The 13,629-nt window shown below is 37.8% G+C and overlaps 1 protein-coding gene across 5 annotated transcripts in view; it reads left to right on the top strand.

The window, feature by feature from the left end:
- The first annotated feature begins 1,735 nt into the window (after nt 1-1,735).
- The window catches only part of SHPRH (SNF2 histone linker PHD RING helicase), an 87,584-nt gene continuing 75,690 nt past the window's right edge, over nt 1,736-13,629 (top strand). For 4 of the 5 annotated variants that reach the window (XM_059400890.1, XM_059400892.1, XM_059400893.1 and 1 more), the window contains exons 1-3: nt 1,736-1,925; nt 7,904-8,575; nt 11,615-11,744. In XM_059400890.1, coding sequence (XP_059256873.1) covers nt 7,937-8,575; nt 11,615-11,744 — 769 coding nt within the window. In that variant the 5' untranslated portion in view covers nt 1,736-1,925; nt 7,904-7,936. Of the gene's footprint in view, nt 1,926-1,963; nt 2,383-7,903; nt 8,576-11,614; nt 11,745-13,629 lie in introns of those variants that run through there. The other variant, XM_059400891.1, reaches the window with a different exon arrangement.

Here is a 13,629-nt window from a genome sequence, read left to right as displayed (position 1 = left end):
GTACGGCTATATAAAGCTACTTTTACCAAAAGGAACTGGATGTATAGCTTTGGCCTAGTAAGACCACTCAGGAAACAAGCCGTCTGATTCTCATCACATTTATAGTTTTAAGAAGCAGCAGCTGAAGTCTATGAACACTGAGTGTTCACTCATTCGTTTATATTTTGGTTATATTTGTGAGATAGTATTAGATCATTAGGATCTAATAGGTGGATGACCTCCATTTTGTCAGGGGCGAACAGATGTTTCACACCTGGGAGCTCCCAGAGAGCTAAAGTGCAAAAATGAACCATGTTTTCTAAAATTAGCTCTGGTTATTCTAATATTGAAACACGTTACTCCACAGAGAAATTTTTCAAAAAATATACACAGCATTCACTCTGCAAATAAAGGATTGAACCCACCATTGGAACATTCAGGAGGAAGAATTTTGTTTAACTGTAACTACTGAGTCATAGTATATAGATAGTTGAAACTGCATCTCTGCACACTTACAACTGAATCCGAAGTTTACTATTTTGCACAGGCTAATAGTAAGTATGTCTATAGAGATTACCCCAATTAAGGTGGCTGATGAAACAATGCTGTTATTTATTTTTTAAAATTTTTGCCTGGCATTCAGCTAAACTCACTCAAACTCTGAGCTCAATTTCCTGTTCGCATGGTAAGAAGTTACATGAAACTATCAAAGATAACCTTTTACAGCTCAATATACATTTAAATGCTTCACAAATTGCACTTCCAAAGACAGGGCCCATCACTTTGTACTTAGTAACATGATCGTTCTCCCTTTGAGGAGTATGCTTGCCCACTGCTCCTATCATCAGTATTAACTTTTTATTTAAAGTAATACTCATGAAGCCTGGGATAACTGATTTCCACCAAACTTTACAGGGTTTGGTTTATGTAAATGGCTTCTTTCGGGCTTAGAGGTCTGTGAGGAGGTTCTGTATTAGTTAGGATATGGACCCCTCTGAACTCTCTCTGCAATTACAACGGATGTTCTCTGAGGCAAGAACTTAGTTTTGTGCTTCTGAGCTTACCCAAGCCAAGACACCCCTTTTCAGCATAATGGTGAGTCCGTAGCAGGTACTCATTGTATCGAGTGACTGATGTTTCCTGGGGGTCATTTTACAAGTTTTTGGACCTGAAGCCTCTCAGAGTTACCCCAAAATTAACTAAACATAAGTTTCCATTCATGAGAAAGAGGCTACCTCTCAGCTTGGGGTTAGGGGTGGGGGTGAGATATTGAAAGGCCAGTCCCAGCACAATATACGTAGTTTTTGTCTCCTCTTCTCTTAAACCGTTTGCTCACATTTCCCTGAAAAGTCTTTTAAGATAACTGTTCTGAGAGAGATAAGCTTCATCCGTACCCAGGTAGCTGCAGCTTTCTAGAAGTAATGAACAAAGCGCGTCTTAGAACTCTATCTATAGTCTGCCTGTTTACCAACTCCACCAACCACCCCCGTCACTCGCTTCAAGCGGAGTTCCGCCCCTTCCGGGGAGCCCCGCCCACACCTCATATCTGCTTAGACTCCCGCCTCCTCCTTAAAAGTTCCAGCCAATCCTGTACTACTAATGTCGCGGAGCAGCGTTATCGCGAGATTCCAACTGTATCCTCCAATAGACTTTAACCATGTGGACTTGCGCAGAAGAGACTCCTGAAGCCATTCCCGGAGAAAAGGGGCGGGGCGCTCCGACGTGCGCGTTCATCTTGACCCCACGCTCCAGCGCGCACCCGGCGGCTGGGAGCTGTGGTTTCTGGGCCCCCCGGGAACCCCAACACAAACCAGCGTAAAGCGCGCGTGCCCATTTGAGGCGGGTGTTCGGTGGGTGGCGAATGCGCGCCCGGGACCTGCGGGGACTTTAGAAGAGCCCCGGAGCTTGGGACATAAAGGCTCAAGAAGCTTGGCGAACCTGCCTAGGTAGGCGCTTGGGTGATGGAGGGTCAGGGGTCAGAGGTCGGGGACTGAAGACGCCTGCAGACGGATATTGAGGTCCCGAGAAGGGAAGACGTGGTTGTTCTGGAGCCCAGGAAGCCAAAGGGCTGAGGGGGAAACGCAGCACGAGTTTCCCCGACCCATTCCCATCCCAGACTTGGGGGCCGCCGAACTGCCACGGCTCCCCGGGGAGAAGAAAGGGCCGTGGGAAAGGAGGCTGTGCTTCTCCTCGGGGGCTGGGGCCTGCGTCCCAGGGACTGCCGTCGCGCTCCCCGGCCTCGCGGGTAGCTTGTTTGCCCGGCCTGCTGGGAGCGATCTGGCGCTGACAGCCCCGCTCGGACTCCGTGAACCGCTGCTGAGTTTCGGAAGAAAACCGACTGGGTTTCACCACTCGTCACACACGCCCCTGGAGGCTGGATCTGGGCAGCTGCCTCGCTTCTGGGTGCGCGGGGCTGTAATGTGGTAAAAGGGAGGCGAGGCTTCCAAGTTAGTCTGCAAGCTCTCAGTTACCTTTGGAGTCAGATTAATTACTTTTCGCTCTCAAAACCGTCCTTGTACGTGGTCCATTTTGACTCCGTGATCGTTGCTAGTTTATGAACAATGATGTGTTATTTTGATGATTGACTGTCACTTTCAGATTTAGTACTATGAATTAATGGCCATTAAGCTCGTGCCTTTTTTCTAAGTGACTTTACGTGACCCAGGGGGTAGGAAAACTAGGTGTTTGATATTTTCCTACTTGTATTTAAAGTACCTTAACGCTTTAACTGAATGAAATTCAATAATTTTAAAGTCACTATAGCTCTTTAAAATTATTTTCTTGGATGTTGGTAGCAACACTGTTTAAACTCCCATGAATAGAAATGATCCATAATATTTGTACTGTTACCAGAAAGACTCATTGGTTTATGATCAGAAACCATGCTTGAAACAGTATTGTTGAGCATCAGTGAGAAAAGCGTGCCTGTACTGGGTACCTTGTGCTTCCTAGAGCTTCCCAGGTCAAGTTAGCCAGTGAACTAGCAGTTGAGAATAGAAGCTTACTTTTGAAAGATGCTACTATATCTATATGTCTTCTTTGTCCAAGCCTAAGAACTACATTTGCAGAATTATTAAAACAAACCTTTTATTAAGAGTTCAGCCTACAAAGATTTGGGGAAATGGAATGTGCTGGTCAAAAAGCTTTTTCCGCGGGCATTTTTTAAAGTTTATGTGACTAACATATTTTGGTTCAGTAGATGAAAATACTCTCATCTTCCTGAAATTACTACTATGGAAAGATTGTGTTAATGCTAGATCATTAGGAGCTTTTCACTAATCCGGAATGATTGGGCTTTGTTTGCGCAAGGCTCACCTTGGGCAGCAGTGTGGCAGATGAATACTTCTTAATGTTCCTAAATTCTAGATCCAGGCCTACCATGGATTTGTTGTAAGTCAGGATTTGTGTGTGTCTTTTAATGAAGAGGTAATAATTTAGAAGGAAAAAAATCTGAATCTAAGTTTAATTGGTAATCATTTGTTATATTGTTTTAGTAACAACAATTTGTGTTTATTTTTCTAATAACCCATCTTTATTTTCTCTTGAAGATATGGGTCAGCCAGCTCTCTGTCTCATTCAGGGCCAGAAATAGTAAAGAATAATTTCACATTACCTGTAATTTTCTAGAATATGGTTAAGAGACTTATCTAAAAAGAAACATCTTAAAGAGAGGGAGGTTATTAGGTATTCAGGAAGTTAGAGATATTTGTTTCACCTTTTTTTTGTATGTCATTTCCATCTTGGCACTGACCTGCCATTGGGGGTACAGTGATGAGTAGGATACAGTTGCTGCCCAGCTTTCATGGCTTTCAAAGTCGTACAGTTAGAACAGTATAGCATTTAGGATAGAGGAGGAAGGGCCCTTAATGCAGTACACCTGGTCATGGAAGGTTTTCTGGGGAAGATTGGGACAGCAACAGGTAGAAAAGTGCGAAAGGGCATTTCAAGGAAAAGGCTTTGTACATTTAAATGTAGGACAATTAAAGTGTGGTCCATATTTAAAAACTGCAACTAGTGTTTCACCAAACTCTGATATTTAAGAGGGAGGAATAAGAAGTAGAGTTGTCAAAAGTGGGACTCGCGGTATGAAGAACACCAGAAGGGTTTGGAATGTTATTAGAAATGTATAGAATTTTACTAATACATGACTTAATAGCTGCAAGTTAACATTATGGTTATAAGTAGTTTTGATCAAATAATATCTTCTTGGTTCAAGAAGTTATCCCTGGATAGAAATCCCTTAAGAAAAGAGTCAGCTGGAACGAGTTTGTTTTTTTTTTTTTTTTTAAATTCATGAATGTGTGCTCAGTTCTGGTTTAATTGCTAGGATAGTACCTGGGCATCAGGATTTTTAAAAATTCCCCCAGGTGATTCTAATGTGCAGTCGAGTTTGAGACACACAGATATATGGTCCTCCATCCTGCCACTTTAAAGTTTAGTTATTATAAATATAATACATAGTTCTGAAGATGATGGTGATAGCAGCTACCACTCACTGAATATATGCTAAATCTCTGTTAACTGTACTGTTGCACTTACATTATTTCTAAGCATAATCCTATCATCTGCATTTTAGAAATGAGAAAACTGGCACAGAGAGGTTAGATAACTATTTCTTTTTTTTTTTAAAGATAACTATTTCTATGCCACACAGTTAGTAAATGCCAAAGCTAGCATTAGAATCGTTTCTCCTATAAATCACATTGCTTTGCAGATGTGAGACTCTCTAGCCAGTTGCTTTTGGGGCTTTTAGAGTGAACAGTTCCATAATTGTCATGTTATTAATATTAATATTTTGTTTGTTGTAGTAGATTATGTGATTCCTACCTCATATCCATATTCTTGATGATTGCTATCTCAGGACATTGAGCTTTGGAGTGGTATGTTATACAGCCTATATGTGGCCATAGTTAACTAATAAGCTGATATAGCTGAGCTTTTCAAAGTCCCAGCAGAATGACCAAATTCCAGTATTCTAGGTTATAATTCTGTTGAGAACTGGACAAAGATAAACACATAGAGTATGAGAGGCCTCCTGTATTATTCTTCCAAGGTAATATAGGAGGTAAGATGCTTATAGTTAACCATAGTAAGAGAGTGTTTATACTTTATTACCTGTGCATTCATAAAGGAGGCACCACCTAAGGAAGCGGAATTCTCATAATTGACTTAGACCTGCACTACTTGATAGCCTTTTTGCAATTTTGAGAATGTTTTGTATTTGCACTGTATAGTATAGTAGCCACTAATCACATATGGCTGCTCAGCCCTTAAAGTGTAGCCAGTGAGACTGAGGAGCTGAGTTTATGATATTATTTAATCTTACTTAAATTAAAAACTACATGTAGCATGACTGCTAAGAAAATAAATTTTATTCATTTATGTTTTGTCAGTAAATTACTCATTTTATTTAGATTTTTCAAGTTTATTAGAATAAAGCTGTTCCTAATATTCTCTTATAATTTTATTTTTTTTTAAGGTTTTATTTATTTATTTGAGAGAGAAAGCACAAGCAGGGGATGGGGGGATAGGGGCAGAGAGAGGAACAAACTCCCCAAAGAGCAGGGAGCCCAACATGGACTCCTCCGTCCTAGGACCCTGGGATCATGACCTGAGCTGAAGGCAAACATTTAACTGACTGAGCCACCCAGGTGCCCCATTCTCTTAATAATTTTAAATCTTTTCTGTGTCTACTTTTTGTTTGTACTTTGAAAATCAGCTTTATTAAGGTATAATTTATGTACAATAAAATCTAACAATTTAAGTGTACAATTTGATGAGGTTTGACAAGTATATACAATCACGTAAACACCAGTTGAACATTTCTGTCAGTCCAAATCTTTCCCTCCTGCTCCTTGCTATATAAGTCTGCTTCTTCTCACTTCTTCACCTCTAGTAACCACTCATCGGTTTTCTATCAGTAAGTTCTTGCCTGTTTTAGAATTTCATGTAAAGAGAATCATATGGCCTTACACATCTGGCTTCCTTCACTTAGCATAATGCTTTAAAAATTCATCTGTGTCATCATATGTTCTATCAGTAGTTTATCACTGAGAAGTATCCCACCAGTTTATCCATTTACCAGGTAATGGATGCTTGGGTTTTCCAGTTTTTAGCTTTTGTTAAAACTGCTATTAACATTCAAGTTTAAATCTTTTATGTCAGGATGTCTGGGTGGCTCAGTTGGTTGGGCAGCTGCCTTCACCTTGAGTCATGTTCCGAGGGTCTTGGGATAGAGTCCTGTGTTGGCCTCATTGCTCAGAGGGGAACCTGCTTCTCCTCCTGCTTGTGCGCGCTCTCTCTTTCTCGCGTGTGCGCTCTCTCTCTCTGATAAATAAATAAACAAATAAATAAAATCTTTAAATAAATAAATAAATCTTTTTTGTCGGTCTTCTTTGGTTTTATTTCTCTTCCATAAATATCTAGAGGTAAGATTACTAGGCTGCACAGAAAGTTTGTATTTAATTTTGTAAGAAATTGACAAACTTTCCCTGATGTTTGAAAATTCAGTTTTGGTTATTCTTCCTCTTCTGTCTTTTAAATTTTAACCATTCTAATGCATACACAGTTTCTTATTGTGGAATGTAGGTTAAATTTGCATTACTTTAATGACTGATGTGGTGAAGATATATTCCTGTGCTTATTTGGTACTCACAGATCATCTTAGATGAAGTATGTGTTCAGAATTATTTCCAAATTTCCATTTTTTCATAAGGTTGTCTTACTACAGATTTATGAAAGTTTTTTTTCTTATTCCACATACAAATCCTTCATCAGATACTTGTTTTACTAATATTACATCCCATCTGGCTTCCCCTCTCCTTTTGAAGTTCCAAAATCTGTAATTTTGTTGAAACTCACTTAATCAGTTTTTTATATTCTCCGCTTTTTGTGCCCTATTTTAATTTGTTTTGCCTAATTTAATGTCACTTATATTTTATCCCATTTTCTTCTAGAAGTTTTATAGTTTTAGCTTTTGTATTTCAGTTTATGATCTATTTCAAGTTAATTTTTATATGTGGTGTGAGGTAAAGCTCCAGGTTCGTTTTTTTGCATGTAGCTCTCTGTTTATTGAAAAGGATATTTTTGCCCATTGACTGCCTTTGAATTTCTTTCAAAATTTAATTGACCAGGTGCCTGGGTGGATCAGTCAGTTAAAACATTCAACTCTTGGCTTTGGCTCAGGGCATGAGATCAAGCCCCCTGAATGGGGCTTCCTAGTCATTGAGCCTAATACAAGTTGCTGTCAGACCAGTTTTCTCTTCTCAGATGACAAAGCTATCTTCTTTTTTTCCTACATTTTTTCTTTTCTTTTTTCTTTTATTGTCTCTGCTCCATTTCCCCTGGTTGCCATCATCACCTTATTTCTTGCCCAGCTATTCTCGTTTCTGCTAACCCACAAAAAAGAAATATGTTCTGTATTTTCAGCTTCTTCTTTTGAAAGAGAAAATATATTTTTAGGAATTTTTTAACTGTGTTAAGGGTTAAGTGAAGTTTTGTTAACCCCTTAGGACTATAAAACCAAATTGAACTTTTGTTGTGATGATATGAGTTTAAATGTTACTAAATTCTTCAAATACACATTTCCAGGCTATTTGGGAGATTTACCTTACTGTCATGCTGCTTATTATATGTATTTTTAGAATGTGTTTTATTTTATATAACATATTGTCTTTATTAAATTTATCCATTAAAGGATCAGTAAAACCATTAGAATTTCTTTGATACATGAGATTATGGTCAGTGTATTTCTTAGCTGTATTTGACTTATTTAAAAAAAATTAACCATTGCTTTATATATCTCTCTAAGATTTCAATGTTATGTTGGGTGGGGGCCATTAGTTTATGGTGAGTTGTTCATCAGGGCACACTTTGATACTTAAATCTTCTCTTGGAATGCTTACTTGTTGCATTTGTCTTCTAGAGTTCATATTTACCAACCAAAAAATACTTGAAAATGAGTAGCAGGCGGAAACGTGCTCCTCCAGTGAGAGTTGATGAGGAAAAGCAGCAGCAGCTTCATTGGAATATGCATGAAGACAGAAGGAATGAACCTCTCACGCTAACTGATGATGAGCACCCCTCATCAGGTTCAGATTTCTCTTCTGCTCACTGTATCATCCTAGATGATAGTCTAAAGGAAGAAGTGGCTCACCAAGATAAGAAGAGGTGTTCCGAGGCAGTGAGCATCTCAAAATCGAAGGATAAAGAAGAAACTGGCGGCATTTTGTCTCCTTTATCTGCAAAGCTGAATATCGTGATTTCTCCCTATCACTTCGACAATTCTTGGAAGGCATTTCTGGGAGAATTAACTCTTCAGCTACTTCCTGAACAGAGTTTAATTGAACATTTTTCTGAAAGGAGTTTTACACTGATGAGTTCAGAGTCCAGCAATCATTTCCTGATCTATGTTAATTCAGAATGTGAAGATGTAGAGAAACAAGAAAAAGGACTCAGTGAGCCAATTAGTATTTGTGACAAGGGTATTAGAGTGGAATCATCCTTCAGTGGTGAAATGTTAGAAGATTTGGGGTGGCTACAAAAGAAAAGAAGAATAAAACTTTACCAAAAACCAGAAGGAAATCACATGATCAAGGTACTCAAATTCTGTGGTGTCTTTTAAGGTTCTTCAGCGTTTGGCATTCCCATTTTGAAGTTAACTCAGAAGGATGGCCTAAAAAGCAAGAAATAAGCCTATCATTATTAAGTTTCAGAGTGTACTTTATTTTGGGCTTTCAATAACTGTAAGAAATGTATGCTGTAGGTGATCATTTCTAGGCTGTCCTTTTTCAAGATATCCCGTATTCGTCCCTTCCAGCTCTACTCTCAATGTGTTTTCATCTCTTCATCTTCTTGTAGCAGTCCTTTAACCATTGCCCTTGCTTGTCTTTTTGAACTCCATCTACTTTGTCTCTGAATTGGTATAATGTGAATGAAATGGAATTCTATTCTTCACTGCAGAATCAAGTAACTCCTTTCTTTCATAGCCCCTTGTCTACTTTTTCAGCCTCATTTTTATCACTCTGCTTTTTATTTTGTTCCAGAAATTATAAAATGATTTATTTCCTGCATATTTTCTGACCATATTTCTGCATCTTTGCTTTTGTTTTCACGGTTCTCTGCCTGGATTGTTCCCTTCCTTTTCCCTAATAACTTCTGGGCATTCTCTAATATTCAGCTCAGAGTTTACTTCTCTAGGGAGATATTTTCTTAAAATTCATGGGTAGTGTTCATGCTCTTCCCCCATAATACTCTATACACATTTACTTTTGCCTTGGCCACTTGTAGTGTACTTACATTTTAGATTTTTCTCCTTCAGCAAACTATGAAGTCATTTATCTTCAGTGCCTAGTATAGCCCTGATACTGAACAGATTTTTAACAAATGAAAGAGTAAATTTATAATTCATTTCAGGCTCAGCTATTTACTAAGTAACTTTATGTGAATCACTTAAATGCTCTAATTTCATCATCTTTCTATGTAAAATGTAAATAATCGTTCATTTTACCTCATACGGTCATGTTGAGAATCATGTGAGCTACTATAAGTAGCTGTCCTTTATAAACTGTGAAGCAGGTTAATAGGCCTTTATGCCAAAACTTGAAAAGAAATTCTAAAATGTTAAATTCACTTTTGTTCAATTGAAAACTGTGTCTTGTGTGTCTTACTCACATTAAAAAGCAATTCTATTAGTATACTTTCTGCACTGACAAAAGGAAAGGAGAAAATTTAGAAGCATTTGATTGTAACTGATTCTTCCCTGGAAGATGAAACTATGCAACAACTTATTCCCTCTCCTTGTTGATCATGCATGCCAAAATGATGGCTCAGTGATAGCAAGTACGTAAGAATTCACGGTTTGTGTATCTGTTCTGTCCACCTTCTCCATAGATCAAGTCTTGATCTATTTTGTTTTCTTATACCAATTTTTAGAAATATTTAAACATTTAGTGATGTTATGGTAAGCTAACTGTAGGTGGACATAGGCAGAGTACAAATAATAATGAAATAAATTCTTTGTTACTCATTCCTATATAATGCTGAGTTGGATTCTTGTTCTTTAGTAAAAGAATATGAGCCTCTCCGTGATTACGGAATCAGGTCCAGGATAACATAGGGAAATGAAAGAAGATGCATTTGTTGAGTATCTACCATTAGGAAGTTTTAAAATTGTATTATATAGGCTATCTCATATACGCTTCTCTCCAGTTTGCAAATAACAGCATTTGGGTCAAAATAAATCAGTTACTTTGCCTGGGTTTTAGCTCTTAAATACCAATGCCAGTATTCAACTTCAAATCTTTTGACTGCGGAACTTCGTACTGCATTGTTTTATCAGAATCAAGATATAATACCTTAATCGAGATCTGTTTTCCTGTACATTTTAGTGTTTAATCTAGTAATAGGGATTCCCAAGCCTGACTCTGCTTAAGAAATACAAATCAAAACTACAGTGAGATTCCATCCCACACCAGGCAGAATGGCTAAAATTAATCACTCAGGAAACGACAGATGTTGGTGAGGATGTGGAGAAAGGGGAACCCTCCTACACTGTTGGTGGGAATGCAAATTGGTGCAGCCACTCTGGAAAACAGCATGGAGGTTCCTCAAAAAGTTGAAAATAGAGCTACCCTACAACCCAGCAATAGCACTACTGGGTATTTACCCTAAAAATACAAATGTAGTGATCCGAAGGAGCATGTGCACCCAGATGTCATAGCAGCAATGTCCATAATAGCCAAACGATGGAAAGAGTCTAGATGTCTGTCAACAGATGAATGGATAAAGAAGATGTGGCATATATATATAATGGAATACTTTGCAGCCATCAAAAACCCCAGAATCTTGCCATTTGCAATGACGTGGATGGAACTGGAGGGTATTATGCTAAGTGAAATAAGTCAATCAGAGAAAGACAATTATCATATGATCTCTTCTGATATGAGGAATTGGAGAGGCAGGGTAGGGGATTTTAGGGGGAAGGGAGGGGAAAATGAAGCGAGATGGGATCGTGAGGGAGACAAACCATAAGAGACTCTTAATCTCAGGAAACAGGAGACTCTTAATCTTGGTGGGGGGGCGGTGTTGGGAGAGAGAGTGTGGCTGGGTGATGGACACTGGGGAGGGTATGTGCTATGGTGAGTGCTATGAATTATGTAAGACTGATGATTGACAGACCTGTACACCTGAAACAAGTAGTACATTATATGTTAATTTAAAAAAAAAAAAAAAAACCCAACGTGTGTCAGAATCTTCTGGGGAAAATCTGCATTTTTACCAGCTTCGTTGATTATTCTGATACTGATCAAGTCTGGAAATCATTGACTTGGTAGGTAGAATTAGTATTCTCATCACATTCTCCCAGGTTCAGTTCTAGTTTAGAAAGTAGTGTTTTCTAGCAACTTGAATGGTGCATCTCACTTAGTAGGCACTGTATTGAAAGTAAAAATGAATTTGTTGTTGAAAGTAAAAAAGTTTGTGAGGGAGATTTGGTAGGTATGTATGTAATGTTTATGGGCCAAATACTATGAATACATTTAAAAACAGTAATGGTTAGAAAATATTTTTTTCATGTCCTCATAAAGAATGTATTAGTACAATTAAAGCTATGTTTATGTTGATTAATTTTTTGTAGGTTGGAATTTATCTTTTGGAAGGTGGCCTAGCGAAACTAGACTTTTTGAGTGATGCAAATTCAAGAATGAAGAAGTTCAATCAACTCATGAAAAGAGTTATGGAAAAGTTACACAATTTTGTTATTCCAGGTAAATTAAAAATGGCTGTTACTTTTATGAGTTGTGGGTTTTTCCCAAATCGTATATATAACAAGCAGAAAAACAATAAAACCGTAATAAAATTAAACAATCTCTATAAAATCATGATATGACAAAATTATATGTATCTGAAATGCCCCCACTAATTTGTGTCTTTCTTTGCTAAATACTGTGCTTAGCTATAGTAAGTACTCAAGAAGTGTTTGCAGTTAGTAGAATCTAAAGGGATCTGAGCTGATTGGAATTTTTGCATTATTCTTTTGCTTTTATTTTGTCATGGCCAGAGATTCTTGGCTGCCCTTATTCCACCTCTCCTTTGCAGTCTGACAAATAATCTCAAGAGCCTGCTTTCCTTAAAGACCAGTTAACTTTCCTCCTGTTTCTTGGCAAGATGTTGTATCCTTGGTCAGGACTGCAGCTTCAGAGTTGTCTGCCATTGGTTTCCAAGGGGAGAGTGTGGATGGCTTGGTGCAGCCCATCAACACTACTGGAAAAACAGCTCATATTCTCCAAGCCCTGCTCATGGTGGGTCAGCATTATTTCAGGTGCAAATTACAGAACATTTCATACTGGAATATTTGGGAGGTCAGTTTCTAAGCTTGACTGTTGAATTGTTTCTTGAGTGCATTCTTTGCAAAGCTTCATAATACTAATAATAAAAGTGGGGGTGCCCAGCTACCTCATTCTGTAGAGCATGTGACTCTTTATATCAAGTTCATGAGTGTAAGCCTCATGTTGCCCTCCTTAATTAAAAAAATACTAATAAAATTAAATCATTTGCATGTTGAAGACTTAAAAAGAGGAAAATCTCTAGTTTCAGAATTGGAAGGGATACTTTTAGATACATCTAGAGTTTTTAAAATGTTGCAAAGAATTATTCTGTCTTTTAAAAATAATACAAGTTGGGCGTTTCAGAGGAAAATGTCAGGATTTCAGAGGAAAACTTCAATTTAGTTATCAGTACTAGATAACACAAATATAGTAAAAGTCTGAAATAACCACACAAGTAACTAGACATTAATTGTAAAATTTTTAAAATCTCACATGGCATATTTTTTTATTGAAAAAAGTAAATTATTTATTTTTTGATATAGTCTTCATCCTATGACATGTGAGGTATGTTCCATTAAAGTGGATAGGCCTTTTTGGTAACTAAATTTTTGAGAACTAACTATTTTGAGAAATAAATCATAAGCTAAAGTGGGTTTGTACATTCATTCAAGATTTTGAAATTTTTTTCATGGTATAGTAGGCACCAGTCTTTTCCACAGGGCACTTGTGCCCGACAAATGTATCATATTTTTTACAAATTTGTACTAATGGCTTAAGCGCTGATCTCCTAGTGGGCTCCTGCTACTACCAAATGCCTATCCTTTTTTAGCATAAGAAATAAAATGGGAACCCTTGTCTTACTAGACATAGAAAAATTTTGTCTGCATAGGAATTTTATGTTAAAATGTAAAAGTAAAGTAAATTACCCTTTATAAACTGCAAAAGATCTTTATATTCAAATGTTTATGTTTTTTAAATATCTGCGATGGGCAAAGCATGTGTGAGGTGCTCTGGGGAACTATAGAAACAAAAGACAGCTTTTGCATAACATTTCAGTGCACAAGGGAAGAATACACATAAATGATTGCTCTGTTAGACAGATTGCAGCGTATCACTGTATCCAAAGTAGAAGAGCATTACACGAACACAGAGGAGAACATTAATTCTAACCAGGAAAAACAAAAGAAAATGCCATGGAAAAAGCTGAACTATCTTGAAAGGTAGATTTTTTGATCAGCGAAGAATTAAGGTTAGGGTTCTTCCAGCCCCAGAACACACTGAGCAAGGCCCCAGAGATGGAAAAGTACATAGCATGTTTTTAGAA

Source organism: Mustela nigripes, chromosome 5 (assembly GCF_022355385.1).
Source record: "Mustela nigripes isolate SB6536 chromosome 5, MUSNIG.SB6536, whole genome shotgun sequence".
Lineage (NCBI taxonomy): Eukaryota > Metazoa > Chordata > Mammalia > Carnivora > Mustelidae > Mustela > Mustela nigripes.
The sequence above is the reverse complement of the archived record's forward strand: the minus strand, read 5'-3'. Positions and strand labels throughout refer to the sequence as shown.